We start from the raw sequence: 20,531 nt of genomic DNA, 5'->3' as shown, positions 1-20,531 counted from the left end.
CCCGCGGGAAACGTACGAAGCGGCATCGAAGCGCAACGTCCACACCAGGCGAAGGGCCCAGGCTCGGGAGAAGGCGGCAGGCGCTGCTGGGGCGGGCCGGCCGCCGGCCTCCTCGCTCCTGCGGGCCTCTGCGGGCCCAGCGCGGCGTGACCCCGGGGGGGACGGGCAGGCCCTGGCCCGGCTGCCGGCCCGGCGGGCCCCGAGAGGCGCCCGGGGCCGCGGCGCCCCGCTGCCCACCCGCTGCCCACCGCCCGCTGCTGCTGCTGCTGCTGCTGCTGGCTGCGAGGCGACGGGCGGCGGCGGGGCCGTCGCCATGGCAGCGGGCCCGGCCCCGGCCCAGGTGCAGCCGTGCGGCGCCGCCGCGCCATTTAGCCGCGGCCCGGCGGGGGGCTGAGGCGCGTTCCCGCTCCGCGGCTCGGCCTCGCCTCGGCAGGTGAGCGGGAGCTCCGCGGGCCGGCCGGGGCGAGGGAAGGCGGGAGGGCCGGCGGAACGGCCCTCAGGAAGTTTAGCGCGACTTTCCGCTGAGCCCGCGGAGCGCCGGGGGCGGTGTCCGGGCTCGGCTGTGAGCCCGGCGGCAGGAGGTGGGCGGCCGCGCTGGGGTGAGGCGAGAGGGAGCTCCCGGGGGGCCGGGGCCGCCGCGGGCTGTCCCCGCTGGGGCTGCGGAGCCGCGGGCTCCGTGTGGCGGCCGCCGGGCCGGGGCTCGGCCTGCGGGGCCTCCGCCGGGAAGGGGTGCCGGCGGCTTGCCGACGCCGGGGCAGCGGGGAGGCTGCTGGCGGGGCCGTGCCCGCCGCGCCGTGGGAGCCGGTTCCCGCCCCGGGACTGCGAGGCTGTGCCCCAGGCAGGCCTGAGGGAGCAGGGGCGCAGGGGGACGAAGCGCGGGCCTCCCGTCGGAGCAGCCGGCGTGTGCCGGCAGCCCTCGGGCCCGCTCCCCGCGGCTTCCAGCCGGGGCTGCGCCCCTGCCAGCGGCGGCTCTTGTGTGCTTCATAGCTTGAAGCAGGGGAAAAGTGCTTCATCGTCAGGTAACGATGCTGTTTTAAAGTTATTGTCGCTGTGGCATATTAGGTATAGTTAAAAAAAACCTTCATCACACCACTGAGTGCACTGACTCTCGGCTAGCCTTATAGATAAAGATTGTGCTTTGTCAACCGTCTGCTGGTAACGGGTGAGGCTGCTATAGGATGCTGGTATTCACTGTTTATTGTACCGATCTCTCCGTAACTTGATGTGCTTCTTTTAAGAGCAGCAGAGCAACAACAGGCAAGATGACAACTGTGAGGTATGAACAAGGGGCAGAGCTGAAAGAAGCATCCGGGTGAGTGAAATCAACTGCACCAGCGTATGGGTTTGGGAATGGAGTATGCTGTGTGTGGTCCCCTGTCTAGAGTTTCTTAGTGCTTTAAATATAACAAAGAGAATAATGATGGAGCGCTTGAAGTTTATATAGGATATAGTCTTTGTATTCCCCCCTCAAAATGCTGTTGCCTGTGAGGAGTGATATCTTTGAGAGAAATGAGCTGTTGTGATTGACTTCTTAGAGGTAGTTAAGAACTAACTAAGAAGTACAGAGCACCTAGCCCTGGTATAACAAGCTCAAGGCAGTAAAGCCTCTTCTTTTCTAGACTCCAGAATCACTGTCAAGCTCTCTTGTAGAGCAAGATGCTCTTGCTCTGCTATCTTTAAAAGCTTCAAGTCTAAAGTTCAGAGTGTGTGGGGAGGAAATAGGTTTTTCTAGTATATCCTCATTTTCTTCTCTTCCACCCCGGTAGTCAAAGACTAGATGTAGTAGCTTGTGGCAGAGAGCTTGGTCTAGCTTGGATAACAAGTGGAGGCAGAGTGCTCAGCAAAACAAACTCCTTCTGAGGAAAGCATTATCTAAACTGAATTTTTGTGTGAGAGCACAGTGGAAACAGTGTACTCGGACTTGGCTTCTGTTTTCTTTTTGTGTTAAAGATTGGCTTCCTAACCCAAAACACTACTGTTGCTCATTCTTGTTTTGGCTTATTTTAATCGCAGTAGAGGATAAGAAGGTGACATTTGGTGCACTTCATGTGTCTACAAGTATAAGCAAGTGACCTGCAGCAAAACTGCTGTAGCAGCAGTAACCTGCTTTAATGATTGAAGCATTTCGGCTGTACATTAAGTGGAAACTCCCAAGTGAATATTCCATAAGAATAGCTGGGAAGCAAAGCTGAAAGGTGATATATTGCTAGAACTTTGGCTCAGTTTTAGGAACAAAGTGAGGGTACTGCTGTCTGGAGATACTGGAGCTGGAAAATTAGCTTTAAATACAAAAATTGTTGCGGAGGGGTCTGGGCTAGGAATCATTCCTCTTTTCAGCCTGATACTGAGTGCAGGTGGTGAACCATCAGTACTGATTGCTGACACTGTAGGAAATGAATCATTAAGCTTTTTGCTTAAAAGGGGATTAGTCTACACTGCAGAAACAGCACTGGTGCATGGGCCCATTGTGGAGGGTGAAGAATACTTGGATCCTCTGAGTGGTTACACTAACGCTTCAGCCATGCTAGAGTACCTCAGAACAACATGGAAACATCAATATTGAATACGTGTATGTAGTTGCTCCTGCTCAAGAAGCAGTGATGCCAGAGACAGAGCCACAGCAAACGCTGTGGCTGTGCTATTATGCAGCACTATTTCTGTGGTGAAGGCTGAATTAGAAGCTCCTGGATTTGGATGTTATGCTTTATTTTCTCTGAAGACGTCATGTGGCCTTCAAAGCTTCTCAGGTGGCTGAACAAAAATTTGATCTAAAGAGACCCTTTTAAGGAAGTTATGGCAAGCAGCCACTATCCCCAAAAAATGCTGTTCTAGCGCTAGCTCAGCTGCTGCTGCTCTGGTCTTCCAGTTTCCGGTCTGGTATCCTGCTCTGCACAAAAACATCTCTGTGCTATGGCTTTTCCTGGTGAAAATGTTCGTTTTCTGAACAAGTAGTTTACTGTAATAGCATTAATGTCTTTTGGACTCTCTGAAGCAATTTTGCATATGCCTGTTTCCAGCACTTCCAGAGTCTGGACTGGACTGTCAAGTCCTCAGCAGACTCTTGGATGCACTACTTCAAAGCCCTTTATGCTATTGCTGAACACATCTGTTCCCTTTCTCCCTCAAAAGAGAAACTTCTGAAAGATGGATTGCTAACAGGAACTTGGTCAGTACAAGCCAGGGGGTTCTGCTGTGCCAATGTATGGGAAGTCTGTCTTCCCCTGGTGCGATGGCCTAGGCTGCTGCTCACTGCTCAGCTGATTGATAGTTAATAGTCTTTTCTCTGGAACAGCGAAGGGTAGCAATGTATAGAGTTGACATCTGTATCAGTATGTGACTTGGGTTATTCCTTTGCCAGCTCTCCAACAGCAGAAGAGCCCACAGTAAAGATTGATGATGGTCGTGATGAGGATAATGAACCAGACAGCTGTTCCAGGTAAGCCAATGATATACTAAATGTGTTGCTTACCCCCAAAAGTGGAAACTTTAAGCCAAAATAAGAAGGCAGATGGCTTGCTGAAGTAGAGATAAGCCTGGTAAATTACTTGATATCGACATTTGTTCTAGTACATAATAAAGACAAGTAAGTTCAGGAAGCTTCTTTATGCCTCTAGAGATGAAAGCCCAACGCAAGAACTAGCTGCAAGTCCATCATATTATGGAGAATGTGTAGTCCAAACTGCTTTATTTAAATTTTCCCAAAGGAGTGAGTTTGGGGGAGCACAGAAGAACAAATGCTGATGAGAAAATGAGGTGAACAAGTATCTGAGGCAAATAATAAGCATCAGGCCCTTGTCAAGACTAAACTGAACTTGCTAGTGATTAAGTCTGTTCTTGAAGCAGTTATTTTCTAACAGTGTGTAGCTCTTGTCACCAGATTACTAACTCTTACAGCATTCTTAGTCAAGTCAGTGGCAAGTATTGTTTCTCTGTTTCTGCAGCTCAAGAACAGTAAGATTAAGCCTGTTATCTCTGTTCCTCTATGTGACAACGTGTCTTCCTAGAATTCAGAAGTTGGCATTTACTTAGCTTAAAGCCTTTGTGAAATGCATTTGTATGTGAGCAAATGTGCCACATTCTTTTCAACTGATTTAAGATGTTGGCAGGCCAAATTGGAGTGGTGTGTATATATTTCAGTCTTTAGTGTACCTAATAAAGGTACTTGTCCTTAGACTTTGTGTCTACTGTGTGTGTAGTCTTTGTGTACCTACTACATTTGCATTGTAGGATTGACTGGGCAAAGACATAGACCAATAAACTGTTAGTGTAATTATTGCAGTGCTTCCTTAGATAGTAGGTGTGCTAAATGCAAGGAGAACTTCTTATATGCTAGGCTGCCTTCAAGATGACTTGTTGTCACATTCTTGACTTCCATGGGAAAAGTGGGTACTACAACCTCAGTATCTCCTTCCTGCTTAAGGATGCAAATGTTTGCTGGCTAGACCTTGTTTCTTAGTTTAAAGTTTGAACTTACTGAATTAGCACACACTTCTCATTAAGCCCAGCAAGATGCTTCCTCATCACTTTCAAGATGCCCAGCCTTGTCTTAAACAGAGTTATTGAGGTGTTAAGGGTATGCACCAGGTGGAATGCAATGCTCAAGTTACCTTAGAAGAAACAAGTAGCTCAGACAAGATCAGTGGGGTGCAATATGCATTATTGAGCTGACAATACTTCCTGTAACAGTGGTATCTCTAAAGGTGGTGGGGAGGGGAAGTGTAGGAACTGTATGTAACAGGAAAGATAGGGGAGGTATGTGAACAATACAAAAGGAATTTACCAGTAGTTTTGTCAGTATGTCAGGACTTTTGGTAGGTCCTACTGTTAGTGATATACTTGGAGAAGGTGTTTTCCTTTAGGTGTCTAAGAAAAGACTTGGTGGTTACAGTAGTTAAGTAATCCCAAGATTACTTAACAGACTGGCAATATGTTTTTCAAACTGTCAAAACTTGGGGTTTGCAAATAATTGCTTCTACCTTAGTTCTTGGTGTAGCCTAAATAGACTTTCAGCTAGTAAGGTAGTTACACAAAGGCCTAGCTTTAAACCAAAAGGCTTAAAGCATACCAAAGAGGCAACAAATCTGTAACTGAAAACAGGAGCTGAAACCCTGCTAGGGCTGGAGATAATGCTCACCACTGGAAGAACTTCGCTTCAGTAATTCATTTTCTTAAAAGGCACTTGAGTCTTCAATCTGAAAGCCAAACCACCATTTCCTTTTAAAGGTAGAAGAGGGATTTGTCTTCCTCTATTACAAGAGCACAGAAGCAGTAGTGGTGCTATTAACAAGTGTAGGTTTTTCCAGGTCTGGGGAAAAAAAAAATCTTCTGATATAATAAGTTAATATCTTGAACAAGATACCCTAGAGATGTTTATCCTTTAATCTTCCTCTTGACCAATAGCTATTATATAAGCCCACTTTTTAAAGCTTATTACTGGGCATTAAGACAGACTTCTAGTGTCACTGGAATTGACACTGAATAGTGTCATGCATAAGTACGTACTGCTGTACTTCTAGGGTCTGTAACTGATGAATACTACTTCTAACAAGTGGTCAAAGTATTTCTTTCAAGTACTGTCTTAACCTGTATACTTCATGAATGCAACTGAATAATCACCTCTTAAAGAAATCAGTACTTTACAGAATTCTCAAACCAAAAGAATGTGAACAAAAGAATATAACAGTGCTTTTTGTGGCTAATATCAGTAGCAAAATGTCACTTGTCTTGATGCCAATTCTCTTCTCTTGCAGTGCAATTAGGAGAAAAATTTCCCCATTTGTGATGTCATTTGGATTCAGGTAAAAGATCGTGCTTGTAATGATATGGGCAAGGCAGAAATAGTCCTTATTTCTGGTGTAAGAACTTGGAGAATTCCTTGAACAACAGTGACTCCAGCCTGCTCTGTCTGGAAAGTACTGAATCCCCTATCACGCCCTGGAAGGCTGACTTGAGAAAAGTACTTTGATTGGGAAAGAAGTCTTAAACAGATATGACTACATTCTCCAAGGAGAGCTGAAAGTCAAAACTGTAAATGCCATTGACTTGGATAAAAGCTCTTTAATGGCTTACTCTAGGCTGTGGCAGCCTTTGAACAACCAGTTGGTCAGTTCTATGCAGTCTAGGTGCTGGAACAAGGCAAGCCATTAAAGATAGTTATTTTTAAGGGACTATACTAAGTCAGGAGTGGGAGGGAAGGTGAGCTGAAAGACAGCACTGACACTTGTGTGCCTTAAAGCATCCAGGTTTGCACTGCTTCTGGGTAGCTGGGGAATTATGGGTTAATAACTACAGCTGAGTCAGAGGTAAATATACCATTCCCCATGGATGATATACTCTGCGCAGATCACTTCAAAAATGCAATTTGAATCCTTCAGCTGCTTATACAAGCAGACCTCAATCTGTATATAAGAAAACATACTCTCACGGGAACAGCTTAAAACAAAAATCTGGGCTTGTGCTCTTCGGTCAATAAATGTCAGCAGTTCATTCCTACCTCTCAAGTTGTATTTTTCTTTTTGCAGAGTATTTGGAGTTGTGCTTATCATTGTGGACATTATAGTTGTGATTGTGGATCTGGCTATCAGTGAGAAGAAGAAGGGTGTTAGAGAGATTCTTGAAGGTGTTTCCCTGGCAATAGCACTCTTCTTTCTCATCGATGTTCTCCTGAGGGTGTTTGTTGAAGGGTAAGACACGGGCAAAAGCTAAGTCAGTGTGGCAAGCCCTCGGGCTAGTAAGGAAGCAATACTTCAAGCTTGGACTATGAGCATGGATGCCCTGTAGGCTAATTTTCTGATCATAGACAATGGCCATATCTTTTCTTGGCTGTGTATATTGGCTGTTACCCTTCCATAGAATAATCTGTAAAGTGCTTTTGGTATAAGTGAGCGTTTGGAAACTGCATCAGCTTTGCTGTGACTTATGTGTATAGGCCAGGTGTAAGATTAGTTTTATAATGAGTCTTCAGTGCTTAGTGTGAAGAACTACTTCAGGAGAGCTTGTCTTTAGCAGTAGTTCTGTGTAGGTGGTTCTCTTCCTGAAGATGTGTTTCAGTCTTTGCTATCCATATGGACATCTGTCTAAAACTCTCCTTTCTTTCAGCTTCAGGAACTATTTCCGGTCCAAACTGAATATTTTGGATGCATTCATAGTGGTGGGCACTCTGTTAATTAACATGACATACTCCTTCTCGGACCTTGCTGCAGCAGATCAGATACCAAGGTAAGAATGGTATGGCAGCTGTTAAATATGAGCTCTCTTTTCTTGGTAGTCTTCTAAGAATTTTCTTGGGCACCTCTGAGCTAGATGCGTGCATACTAGATCATGAATATGGCTGTGATAGTATTTCGTGGAACAGACTAATGAAGGATAGAGACACCTGACTTTGGTCTACAGTTACACTGTAGACTGTCCCTGTCTCGAAGGCAGAGATGATCTAAACATATCAGTTGGGGTAAATAAAAGTGAATAGTGAGGCCATCAAATGCTCTGACTCAAGCATTTTGGGGGGGAAGGTGTGCAGCAGCTCTGATAAAGAGAGGAGAGTCTGAAGAAGGTTAGAAAGAAAAGATGGATTATAATAGCAAATGGAACAGACAACTGAGGGAGGATCTCCATTTAATGGATCTTGAAATAAAGAGTTGCTACACTGTCTTATTTTCTCCACCTTGCTTTCCCAAAAGCCCCATGGTAACGATGTTGCATTTTTCAGCCATGCCCTGAGGAGGGGAAACATGCTGTTTATGTGCATAAGTTAATTCAAGTCATATTTCCATCTGATTTCTGTAGCTTGATGAGGTGATAACCTGTGAGAGGAATCCATTTCTGATGGAGACAGAACTATAACTTTAGTTTATCTTCACGAGGTTTGAATTAGTGAAACTTGCTTGCATCAGACAGGGAGAGAAGTTGAGCTTTTTTCTTAAAAAAAAAAAAATCACCTACCCAATTCATGTGGCTACAAGGGGGGGGAAACATTCTTCTAGAAGAAACTAGCTCAAAGTCTAGTTACTGAAGAATCTGGAGTTGGAGAAACATCTGGAATTATTATTGTCTCTTGAAACCTGAGTTTAGCTGGCATTTGAAAAAGTAGAACTGTCAAAGGAATAGCTTTTACAGCCATAGAATCATAAAAGGCTGTTTCCTTCCAGGTCTTTTTAAACATTAATCTGAGTTTAATGATTACTTCCCATCCCTCTGGCCACATTTTTCTAAGGCAGCTTTCATCTTATGGCAGCATCCAATTAATGGTAGGATAAAAAGGATTGGGACAGGGTAATCTGCACTGCTATCTTTACTGGGCTATGTTAGTAGTAGGCCTGATACTGCACTGACCCATCCTGTTGTAGATTGGTGGGTGCAAGTTCCTTGTATTCTGACTTGATCAAGTCAATGGGAATTTAGAATAGGCTTTTGGGTCACATGAAAAGGAGTTAACACTGATGTTCTCAGAAGATACTCAGCTGGGGCCTACCACCTCACCCATGCAATTCTTGAGGCCCTTTGTAAGGTGCCTGTTGTTAAGGGCTCTTCAGTCCTGTTCTGACCAAAATATTACTACCTGGCACTAGGTGATACCTCAGACTTGGCCAGATCTTGAGAGGTCTTCCCACCTAATGCTCCAGTAGTGTCCACACAATCCAACGAATTCCCAGTGGCCTACCTGGGGTTTATTACTTTTCTTTCCTCATAGACCTTCTTCCAGAAGCAAACAGCAGTCTTAAAGCACCTGATATATCTCAGAATAATTGGAATCTGAGCAGCTTTTATGTGGATGAGAGTGTATATGTGACAAGTGAAATTTCAGTGGCAGTACCTAGAGGTAACATACCCTGATGGAGGGGTATGGTCCCTGTTTCTAATCTGGTCTAGCTGGGTGTGCACTGGGGTGAGTTACCTGTTTCCCTGAAGTCTGACCTATAAAAGGATAATGAGGAATGAGAGCTGGGTATCAGTGTGGGAGCTAACGCTTAACTGGCTGACTTCCTAAAGGGCAGAACGCAAACTGCTTTTATCTTGAAGAGCTGCTTCTCACAGTTGTGGTTCAGGCTGGGGAGAGTGGCTATGGAGTCTTCACTCCAGTGTTGGTTCGCCTCCTTGGCTTTTAGCTCCTTGGCTGCTAGCTCCAAGGGAACTCTGTTTTGAAAACAATAGGGTGATCCTGGACTAGGAAGGAGCTGGGGACAAAACTGAAGCTTTCTTCCAGGTGTCCAGGACAACCCTTTCTTGCTGACTTTAAGCTCCCCATCAGTGGAGAGCAGACTGTCTTCAACTGGAGGTGATGGGATAATGTTTCCATAATATTTGTCCCCCTTACTATAGGTATTCACCAGGATTCTTACCTAAGTGATCAGGATCTGGAATATGTGCATGTGCTCCTTAAAAGTATATGCTCACATACCTCCTTAAGGAATGAATGTTAGTTTGCCCTAGTGCCTAAGGGTATGTGAAAGCAGCTGCCCCTGTTCAGTTTTTTCTGTAGAACCACTCACATAAGCATCTTGCCTGCTTCAAAGTTCAACAGCAGTTCAAAGTTCCTCAAACCAAATCATCTGCTCAAGTTGCTGAATTATTAAACAGGGTTTATACTGATCTGTTCTCAGGTTTCTTAATCAAGGCATGATGTATATAGCTTGTCTAGCTTCTCTTTTCAGCTATTTTTAGGTGGCTAATTACACTTAAATGTATACTTGAGAACAAGCTTCAAAGAACAAGAATTTTGGGATAATAACATAGGTAGTGTTGCTTGCTGAGCAGAGGTGCCTGTGAAAGTCTGTTCGAGCAAGTGGGGGTTTCCTAGTTCTGTTAGCTGTTCAGACCACATACTCCCCAAAAAAACCTCAATAAAACCATGGTGTTCTTCAAGCATAGTATTCTTTCTCCAAAATCAGCCTGAGAAGTCCTAGTTCAGTATATGAAACAAAGCTTTAAACTGTCTCTGAAACAGCTTTTTAAATAGCTTTAAGCTTTGCATCTAAATTTAATTGTGTTCACTTTCTTCTTTCTTTCATGGTGAATCTGACACTCGTCTAGAATGGTTACTTTCCTCCGAGTTCTGAGAATTGTCATCTTAATAAGAATATTCCGCCTGGCTTCACAAAAGAAGCAACTTGAAGTGGTGACCAGGAGAATGGTAAGTTGGCCTCTTAATATATCTAGGCTACTATTACTGTTTCCAACTATGTCTTTCTCTGGGCAGCCATCAATGGTGAGCAGCAAGATTGCCCACAGCCTATTGATCTGCAAATGATGATATTGCCTAAGCAGCAAGTCTGGTCAGTGTTCCTGACAGGGTACCAGAGCTTTGCCTCTAACTTCAGTATAGCTAATAATTCTTAACTCTACGTGAGTAAGCAGCAACTTGACCTCGAAGGCCAGCATATTAAAGTGATTGCAACACCACCATGTGCCTCAATTGATAATTTCTAGTTTGTGTGATACATAGACTGTTTTTCCTCACATGGGGGAGGACAGGAATTTTAATGCTTCTGCTGCTTACTCCAGGTGAAAACAAAACAACCTAGCTGTTGAAGCTCTATCCATTGTAAATGCCCCTTATTTTCGTCAGGGGCACTAAAGTGGTACTTGAAGCTTCAAGTATGTCCTCTTGCTCAGGAATAAGCAGTCTTGGTTATGCTGCCCTTAACTTTCTTCTTCCTTCCCTCAGCCCCCAAACACTCAAATAGCAATGACAGGTTCATGTTGTAGTCTGCAGAGAATCTGCAGTGTTCTTTCCACTAGAATAAACTTTGATACTTCAGGGTAAAAATGCTGTATGGAGCTTCTACCTAAAAGCTAACACAATAAACATTATTCTTGGCTAATGCTGTGAACTTCATAGCAAAATGAGGCTCTGCTACTCATGACTTAACTTCAGAGTCTAGATGGTTGGTTTTTCCTAGTAACAGGCAACACTTGTTGATCTTTGGCATTCCTTTGGAAGACTAACTCTGCTCTTTTTTTGGCAGGTCTCTGAAAACAAAAGGCGTTATATGAAAGATGGCTTTGATCTGGATCTCACTTATGTTACTGGTTTGTAGAAGCAAATGACACTTTGCAGCATGTTACATCCTGCTAACACTAGTTATTCAGTTAATAAGTGCTTGACATGAAATACAGGCAATGTTTTAGACTGATGAAACTTAAGTATGAAGTCAAACCAGGCCTACTCCTTTTCTGTGGTATTTTGAGATATGAATTCCTGACTCTGACACTGTTCTCAAGGATTAGCCTTCTGGGAGAGAGGTTATACATGCTGTATGTAATGATAGAAATCCTCCTGAAGCCTAGGGAACCAGAGCTGAGAAACTATTGACTAACTCATAGTATTTCTGCCTGTGCTTCTATGGAGACTGACACTTAATGGTAGCTGATGCTTCAGGAAGCATTATTCTCCTGCTTTAGCTATACTAAATGCAGAAGAAAGCCTCTCAGAAATGGGTAGGTGGGTCTTATAATTAGGGTAGAAATCAGCTGTTTTGTAATCATGTTGCTCTCAATCATGTAGTTCCTACATAAGGGGAGGGTTCGCCCTGTTACCTCTGATTGCTGTCTTTTCCACAGATCGCATTATTGCAATGTCATTTCCATCTTCTGGGAAGCAGTCTTTCTATAGGAACCCTATAGAGGTAAAAATCTCTCATCTACCAAGTTCAGTATTTCTGAATGCTGTTTTACTTTTAGGTTCCCACTGATTTGCATGTTGACTAGACTGTCAAGTCAATCATAATCCTGCTGTCTTGGCTGGCTGGAATAACTAAATGGTGGTCTCCACTGTGCTGTACTGCTTGTGTTGTAGTCTCGTAGCTAAGCCTAGTGGGATGTATCTCGCAGTGTGCACACACTGGTGCTCTGATGCTCCTGCTCCTTGGGAATGCTTCAGAGAACCAAGTCAGCTCTTTCCCAGGCTAGTAATAGTATGAGTGATGAGAGCTGTATACTCATCTAAATAAAGATGTTTAAAAGGTCTGCATTAATGTCCTTTAGAGCTATGCTGCTTGATATTGTGGAAATATAACTATGTAGGGCAGGGAAGATAGTCACAGTAGTACTCTTATTCCAGACAAGAACCTGAGCTATTGGGCTGGAAAGACCTGCTGTCCAAGGGCTGTTTATGAATGTAGTTGCTCACCCTACTTGGGGAGTGGGAGATGAGGTGGCAGTGGAAATAAGGAGTAGAACACTAACTACTCTGAACTCTTATCTTGTTATTGTTTTAGGAAGTTGCAAGATTTTTGGACACCAAACATGCAGACCACTATAAAGTCTACAATCTCTGCAGTAAGTATGTTTAGCTGCTGGCTGTATTGAAATACTGCTAAACAGAAAAACATCTTTTCAAGGTATGATGCTGGCAATACTAGATCTCCAGTAATTTAAAGTCTGTCGAAAGTACCCAGCTGCCTCTGTCTGCCTTCTGTCCTGAACACGGTTATTGACGTTATTGACTTTGAGCATCTAATATATTGTACCAAAGCTTGTGAAGGAGGTACTGGATGCCTTGCCGTTTAGACTTCCTTACTCATGCTGAACAATTGCTTTGGTGTTTCAAGACTCTTACTAAAGAAGTGGAAAACTAAACCTGGGCTAAAACTTGGGGTGATGTTGGAGGATTTTTCTAATGAAGGCATAGAAGAATGAGATGAATGAATAGTTAAAAGCTCTCCTGTTTAGAGGTGGCTAAAACAATGAAAAATACTTCAGGAACAACTATCCTGCGGTGTTCTCTCATAGTATAGCATCAGAGCTGGAAGCAGGCAAGGTGTGATATAGAAGCATTGATACTGAAGTCCTGAAAAAGTAAAACTGTTTTCTAGCCAGCAGAGGGGTAGATGAAGGGTCACAGATGAGGAGCATGGTGTTAGCAGCTCCTTACCACTTTGTAGGTGGTGGTTGCTGTGATTGATCCTGCCAGTACATCAGAACATTAACTTTCAGATCCCTAAATAACCCCTATGGAACAGAATGGCCATCTGGGCCTGGAGATTAATTTTCACTTAAAAGTGAGAGGTGTGAAACTAGAAGCTAAGCAAGCATGTTTTTAGCCAAATTACCTCGTAGTTTTTCCACTCTGATCTGTCTATTTTTACTACTGTACTTTAAACACCAGTATATGCTCAGACCGGCGGTTGCGTGTCACAAGCCACTTTCTTTGTTGCAAGTCTATTCCCTTTCCTGGCATAACTCCAGATCTTTCTTTGTAGGTGAAAAAGGTTATGACCCCAAGTACTTCCACTACAGGGTGGAAAGGATCTTTATTGATGACCACAATGTCCCAGCGCTACAGTGAGTCTTGTCAGGAAATATGTATATCATCATAGTTCTATGTGGGCATTTGCTTTGATCCACTAATTTTCCTCTTATCTAGGGACATGCTGAAATTCACTGCCAGTGTCCGTGAATGGATGAGCCAAGATGAAAAGAACATCATAGCAATTCACTGTAAAGGAGGCAAAGGTAGGACTTCTCATGTGTAATCTGTGTGCTACAAATTACACATTATTGTGGCTTCTTTGATATAAGCATGGCCTTAAGGCATAGTATGAGATGGGTTTAGAGTGTAACTTGACAAATTCTGCAGACACTGTGATGACTAGCAACAGTGTTGTTCTGTGTGTTTAGTATTACATGACCCCATTTCTAGGTAGCCCAAATTGGTTCTTAATCTAAGCTGGCATCTGATCTCTTAAAATGGTCTTCAGTAACTTCCTGCTGCCCTGACTGCTGGGACAGCAGTCTCCCAGGAGAGGCTGGGGATGGGAGCTACTGAAACTGCTACTGTCAAAAGTTAAGCTGCTGCTTTGGCTTCCTGGCAGCCAGTCACCCACACTGAATATCCTGCACTGTGATATATCTCAAGCTTTTTAATTTCTTGTGGTGGTAGGGTAGAATGTTGTAGGTACTGCTGGATCTTCAATCAAGATACACAAGGTATTATGTGACAGAGTATGATGTAGTCTTATGGGAACAGACTAGTCAAAGCTACTGCACAGGACCTGACCTGTGAGTGCTATCTACAACCTGTAGTAGTGCAGGAGCTGTTGAAGTGTATAGATAGCTCTGCAAATAAGCCGAATTTCTCTGCAAACATCTGCTGCATCTTTAGCTGCCTGCTGTTACTACTGCAAATATTTGGCTTAAACCAGTGGTTACTTGACATAAAGAAGGCTCTTTCCCCCACTTGGAACCATAGCTTAAAAGGTTTTGCAAAACTGAACATTGAAACTACCTGCAGGCCAAAACCAGCTTGAAGAACAAGTGTAGGGAGGGGTGACTTGACCTCTGAGATTTTAAATTCAAAACTGAGACTATATTTGAATCTTTGTGCTAGCAGGCATGATGCCTTCTTAGTAGGGTTGGGGGGGGGGGAAAGTTGGACTAGAGAAGCAACTCTTGAGGCTTAGAGCATTGGCAAGTGCCAGTCTATAATCTGATCTAGTAGTGTATACTTGACTCTGTCCTGTGCTAAATGGAGTATGTAGATGCTGGCCCACTTACTTAAGTATCTCTAGGAATACTACAAAGAAATGTGGGGACTGCTTTCAAGGAACAGGTTAACAAACTGCAGTATCTTGTCTTTAACTCATTCTTCCCAGAAATACAGGCACTTGACTACTGTAGTGTCACTTATCTCCTGTTATCTCTTCTATTTCAAAAATTATAACTTCATCTTCACAAAAATAATTCCAAATAACTTTGAACTCCTGTAGTTCAACCTGTCTCTTCTAATACAGGCAGGACTGGAACAATGGTGTGTACCTGGCTCATAGACAGTGACCAGTTTGAGAGTGCAAAGGTAAAAACTGGTGTTTATTTTTTGATTCTTCTAGTATTCAAAATGCCCCTTTAGAAACTACTTAATTGGTGAAATGCACTAATACTCTGCAAAAAATCTATACTGGAAAAAGGATACTGTGAACAATCTGTTTTAAAAAAAAGTTCTTGCAAATCTTGCTAGCATGTAAATTCCTTTCTGATGAAGACTATTCTTGACCAGGAAGAACTGGGAGACTAGAATTTAACAGGATAGCAACTTGGAAGTGCTTTTTTTTTTCTGGAGGCATAATAGACCTAAGATCTTGAGCAACAACTTTCTTAAACTGTAGATGGCTTCTGAGCATGCTCTACTAAAGATAGTGTCACTGTTTTTAAGTGCAATTTTTTCCCCAACCTCCTTCCAAGTAGTGTGAGGCATCAAGAATTGTCTTGTCTTGACTGCCAGCATTACAGCAAGAAGTCCTTCTGGGGAAAGGAAGAAAGATCAGCAGGTCCCAGCTAGGACAGGTGAATGTGCTGCTTTAGTATTCCAGGTTTGGTATACCAATCTGGAGACCTGGGTTGCAGAAGGCCCAGGTCACTCAAGGTAGTCTGGCCAGAGTGTGTATCCATTTAATCACTTGTTTTTCTCTGAGCTTGGCTTGTGAAGATCTGAGCTAATGTTCAGCTTGGTCTGCCACAGACCACTTGAGAAATATAGAGGGTTCTAAAGAAATTGCTTAAAAAGCATATTGCTTTCCTCATTCAATGAGCTTTATTAACACTCTTTCATGGATGACAAACTTAATGTATCTAACTTCCTAATTAGTACTTTCTTATTCTAGTTAAAAGCCTTCTTTAGAAGGTACCAAAACAACTATTGCATATTTTCACTTGTATTTCCTTATTGGAATTCAATAGTGTAATTCTAGTTTACTATCCACTTCTCAGGAAGGGGAATGGTGGTGGGATGAATATCTTAACCATTGAAATTGTCTTCCTGTGTAGGAAAGTTTGGACTACTTTGGTGAGAGAAGAACTGATAGAAGTACGAGTACTAAGTTTCAAGGAGTTGAAACTCCATCCCAGGTAAGCTTGAGCAGGTCCAGTAACAGTAGCCAAACCAACACTAGCCTTGTGAGCACTGACACTACCCCACCTCCCCTGCCTTGTTTCAGAGATGTAGGTTCCTACTAATGCTTAGCTCCTGAACTTTCCGTACCCTTTCTTTAAGGGTTGGAAGACTACCAGCTGGTAGGGTTGCACTGCATCTTACCCCCCTCCCCTTTGTCCAAGCATGTTCCTTATGACTTGCTCTGTGTAATATCATAAAATCTGAATTATGGTATCTAAGATACCAGCATTGTTGAGATTAGAAGAGCTTTCAGTCCAACCCCACTGTTCAAGCAGGGTGAGCTAAAGCAGGTTGCCTAGGACCGTGTCCAGTCAGGTCTAGAATATCTCCACAGATGGAGACTCCACAGCCTCTCTGGGCAACCTGTTGCAGTGTTTGCCCACCCTCACAGGGGCATGACCCTGTAAGACAATTGGGCTATTTATCAAGGATGCACTGAAGCCTGCAGCCTGGCCTGGGGAGGGCTATGGCACTGATGTGGCTGGATGGAGGAACGCGTTCTCTAGAGACTGCATTCACAAGGAAATACTAAACAAGTTATTGCCTCAGACCACAGTTTGGGGCTTTGCTCGCTTTGATTCACTGCGTACTGTGAGATTCAGAGGTGTGAGATGAAGCTGGTGACAGAGGTACTTCAGTTGCTGGTATAGAATAGAATGGAAGTACAGCTGTCCTTCAGAATGTGCTTCTATAAAATGAAAGTATCTTGTACACTTAAACGTTCTGCCACTTTAAAAAGTACAATATAAAAGCTCCTTGCTGAACTCAGAAGTAAAGAATTCCTCTTAGAACATGAAGTTTAAATACTGCTTAAAAATGTAGATATTGAATTTTTCTAGAGGATTGTTTGAACTGGGGAGGGGAAGGAGAACAAATGGCTACTTTCTTCTTAGCTTTAGACTTAGGAGAGCTAAGAACTTGGTGTAGAAGATCTATTTAATCCTACTTCTGCCTAGAATTAGTCTGTGTGGGGTACAGAAACTGCATAATGTGTCTGGGTTTTTTGCATTACAGAGTAGGTATGTTGGGTATTATGAGATCCTGAAAAACAAGTATAACTTGAAACTCCCACCAGAGAGACAACTCAAAATAAAAAACCTCAAAATCCACTCTATACATGGTAAGAACTCTTGAATTTGGGCATTCCTCTATCTGGTAATGGTTTCCTAGTATAGGCAGCTGATCTCTACTGTCTCTCTTGCTAAGCCCATGATAGGAATGTAAACTTATTTGGGATTTGAGAATTCAAATGGCACAGTTAAAATACAATGAAGAGCATTTTGGAGTACAACTGCCCCATGCATTCTGTCACTTTCTGGGTGTCCGATCAGATGGTGGTGCACATACAACCTGCTCTCTTTTGGGAGGGGAATCACTTTTCAAGTAAGATTAACTCCACATGTGGAAATGGATCCACTAATGTTTCTCAGCTTGATATACACACCGGTTTCTGTACATATGTACTGGTAATTTTGATAAAAGGCTGGAAGTTCAGCACTACTTGTTGAAGGGGACTTCAAACTGCTGTTCTTGTTCAGTCAGTGGAATTAGACTCTACATTAGCCTGTTCCTGCTCCACTAGTAGGATTTACTGCTACTTCAAAATACAGCTTTCAACCACTGAATCTTGAGCTACCTTTAGGATTTAAGTTCTCTAAAGTCTATAGCAAGGCATTCTGAAGAGAAGGCACTTCTGAATAGGATTGCGCTTGGTTTTCATGACCACTTGTGATTCCTGCTAATGTATGCACTATGATATAATGCAACTCTTTCTTCCTAGGAGTTGGGAAAGGCAACGGAACTGATATGACGGTGCAGATAATAGTGAGGAAGCAAGTTGTACTAGAATGTGTATGTGCCAGTCAAGGAAACTGCAAGGTGAGAGTACTATGAAATTGTGTCAGTTGAGTCACGGAAGCTGAAAGCTGACTTATAGGTCAAAAGTGTCTTCCTGTAAAAGTTGAATACGGGGCATAAAACTATAAATAAATGGATGTTGTAAATTCTGAGAGAATGAAAAAGCTAAGCTCTGCTAAATCACAGGAAAAGTAGTGGTAAGATAGTGAAAGAATTCCCTAGATGTCAATTAAACGCAATAGCTCACTCTGACCCAAGTAGTTTAAATTGTTGGCTCTTATTCTAGCATGGCTATTGCACTTGTATACCATGCATGAGTAGTTAGGTATTGTCATGAATTGGTCCCTTGTCTCTCTGCAGTAACTCTCCATAAAAGTAATACTTTATTCTGTTATCCAGCTCTTCTTTGATTCTGAAAGTGACTCTGTAGTCATTGGCTTGGAAGACAGCCCTGTTATAAGTGGTGATGTGAAAGTCAGATTTGAATCGCATTCTGTAAGTATAACAGCATGAAGATCCTCACTTGAGTCTGGGGAGAGGCTGCAGTGCAAACAGCAGCTGGGTGCTGGCTGTGCTGTGTGGGGCAGAGTCTGTGTTCCTCCCTGTGGCAGCACTGTAGCAGCTGTTATTCCACCTCTGCGGTGGGGGATGCAGCAAATGTTGCTACATCAGCCTGTGCAGGCGGGGGAGGCATCGGGCTGTTCAGACAGAACAACCAAGACATCTTATTTGAGTACCTGCTACTTCTAACATGGGTCTCTTACTTCGTTGTGTTAAGTTTGAGTGACCTAGTCCTGAAATAACTTCAGTGAAAACAGTGATCTTGGTGTGGTATTGGGCTCTTCAAGTGTACTGATTCTGGCACTGTAGCTTTGTAAACCAAACTACTGAGGACAGGTGGGTACTCTTGCTCTGCAAAAAATGAATCGTATTGTCTAATGGAGTCCTTAAACAAGGTCTTTGTGTTTAGGATCTCCCAAAAGGCTATGATGCCTGCCCATTCTTCTTCTGGTTCAACACTTCCTTTATTGAAAATAACAGGTAAGTGATTACAGTGACTGCCTACAGATCCTAACTTCTGGTGTCTGAACAGAGTTGAAAGTTCCTAAACAGGATATGAAAGCTGAGATAGCTGGCTGATCTTGCTTCTGCGTGGGTACTGGTCTCTGACTCTCAATTGTAATTTGCAAGCAGGCAGTTGGCACATGCTTGCCTGCATTGTGCCAAGTGTTTTAAACATATGTGAGCTCTTTATCTTAATCAGCTTAATCCATTGGACTCTTTCCTCAGCACTCTAAGTGTTGTTAATGAACTTGAATTCAAAAAGGTAATGCTGACTATTCAAACCTAAGGCAACTCTGCCATCCTTCATAGCGTGGCTGACTGAGAGGCTGGAACTCATTCAGCAGCTTAGCAGGCAAACATAAAGACCAGAGTTAGAGGTACTGATGCTTGGGATCCAAAAGAAAGGCTCTTTAACAGAAGCATGAGAAGCAGTAAGTTAAAGTTAGAAATTACTGTGGTTTAGTCTTGTTGAGACTAGAACTCCTGGGGGAGCTCCAGCCAGCAAAAGTTGTGCTTGTCTGTCTGGCTAGGGGAGTAATGTAGAGATGGAGAGACAGGAGATCCTTCTCTTCTATCTACCAAACTTGACAGACTTAGACAGAGGAACAGTGAACTTGATGTATGAGATGTAATTACTGCTCTCTCTGTGACTGGAATAGGAAGGAAACAATGCTTACTTAATTGATCCCATCAGAGCATGTGGAGAGTCTATGTTCATAACTCTAAACTTAATATGCTGAGCCAACAATGCACCTTGCAGTCTAGGTGCAGACATCTAGTTAGACCAAACCGGTACCAGGAGAAATGTATGCCTGCTGTCTGACAGCCCTGCAACAGTGCTACTCACAAGTTTCACACCAGTGCTCTGTTTCCTCCAGGGTTAGGGAGAATGCCCCACCAGATGACCTCTTAAACGTAATTCAGTAGAGACTATTTCCCTCTCTGGCCAGAGAATTCTGGCAGACCTTAGGTGAGCTAGGTCTGATCAGAAGTGAAGCAGCTGCTAAGGCAGTGTTCCTGTCTCTGTGTCTCTAATTCAGCTACAGCTGATGTGCAGGTGCTAGTAAGTGAGAACTAGACATGAATTTGGTAAGCATTAAAAGTGGAGGACATGCCTGATGAGCTTGACTGAGTACTGAATCAAATCCTTGCCATTAGGAAGGTCAGCTATTAAATTCCTGCCACTTGCATCCCATCAGGAGGCCTTCTGCTGAAGGTAACGCTAATTTTACTCTAACAGTCTTGCATTGTGGGGCTCTGGAAAAAAACCAAACAAACTGCAAACCCATCAGGCTGATTGTATGTTTCTCAGACTAGTTCAGATCCAAAGCCCTGTGCAGGCATGGCTGATGTCTGTCTAAATTGAAGATTTGGGGCTATATTTAATATTCCAGGGCTGAGCTTGAAGTTCTCTTGGCTAGCTGAAAGGAAAAGCATGTCTTAGGCTGTAAGATATGCTACTGAATTTTTGTCTTTCAGACTCTACCTTCCCAGGAATGAGCTGGATAACCCTCACAAGTCTAAAACGTGGAAAGTCTATAGTGAGACGTTTGCTGTGGAGGTGAACTTTACTGAACCATAAAGGAAAGCCGAAAGAAGGGAAACACACAACTTACCTCTCTTCCTGGAGAATGTCTTGCTGCTTCAGTATAAAGTGAAGCAGTCTCATTTTGATGTACTTAATGTATTTCTGTGTAGATACAGCTTCTCAAATAAACTTACA

At 43.4% G+C, this 20,531-nt stretch overlaps 1 protein-coding gene across 2 annotated transcripts; it reads left to right on the top strand.

The window, feature by feature from the left end:
- Positions 1-412: 412 nt before the first annotated feature.
- Positions 413-20,418, top strand: LOC309601355 (phosphatidylinositol 3,4,5-trisphosphate 3-phosphatase TPTE2-like). 2 transcript variants are annotated; one of them, XM_082334305.1, is made up of 19 exons: positions 413-433; positions 1,244-1,312; positions 3,359-3,436; positions 5,751-5,798; positions 6,522-6,683; positions 7,099-7,218; positions 10,030-10,129; positions 10,965-11,028; positions 11,560-11,624; positions 12,216-12,276; positions 13,200-13,281; positions 13,364-13,452; positions 14,730-14,791; positions 15,760-15,840; positions 16,901-17,006; positions 17,667-17,764; positions 18,143-18,238; positions 18,714-18,784; positions 20,288-20,418. In XM_082334305.1, exons 2-19 carry the CDS (start codon positions 1,263-1,265, stop codon positions 20,388-20,390), a joined length of 1,536 nt encoding a protein of 511 aa, XP_082190431.1. In that variant the 5' UTR covers positions 413-433; positions 1,244-1,262; the 3' UTR covers positions 20,391-20,418. The 2 variants fall into 2 exon arrangements, with proteins under 2 accessions (XP_082190431.1, XP_082190432.1); XM_082334306.1 differs by lacking the exon at positions 413-433 and adding an exon at positions 1,013-1,019.
- Positions 20,419-20,531: the final 113 nt, after the last annotated feature.

Source organism: Platalea leucorodia, assembly GCF_965183815.1.
Source record: "Platalea leucorodia genome assembly, chromosome: 2".
Classification (NCBI taxonomy): domain Eukaryota; kingdom Metazoa; phylum Chordata; class Aves; order Pelecaniformes; family Threskiornithidae; genus Platalea; species Platalea leucorodia.
This window is presented reverse-complemented; position numbering and strand designations above follow the sequence as displayed.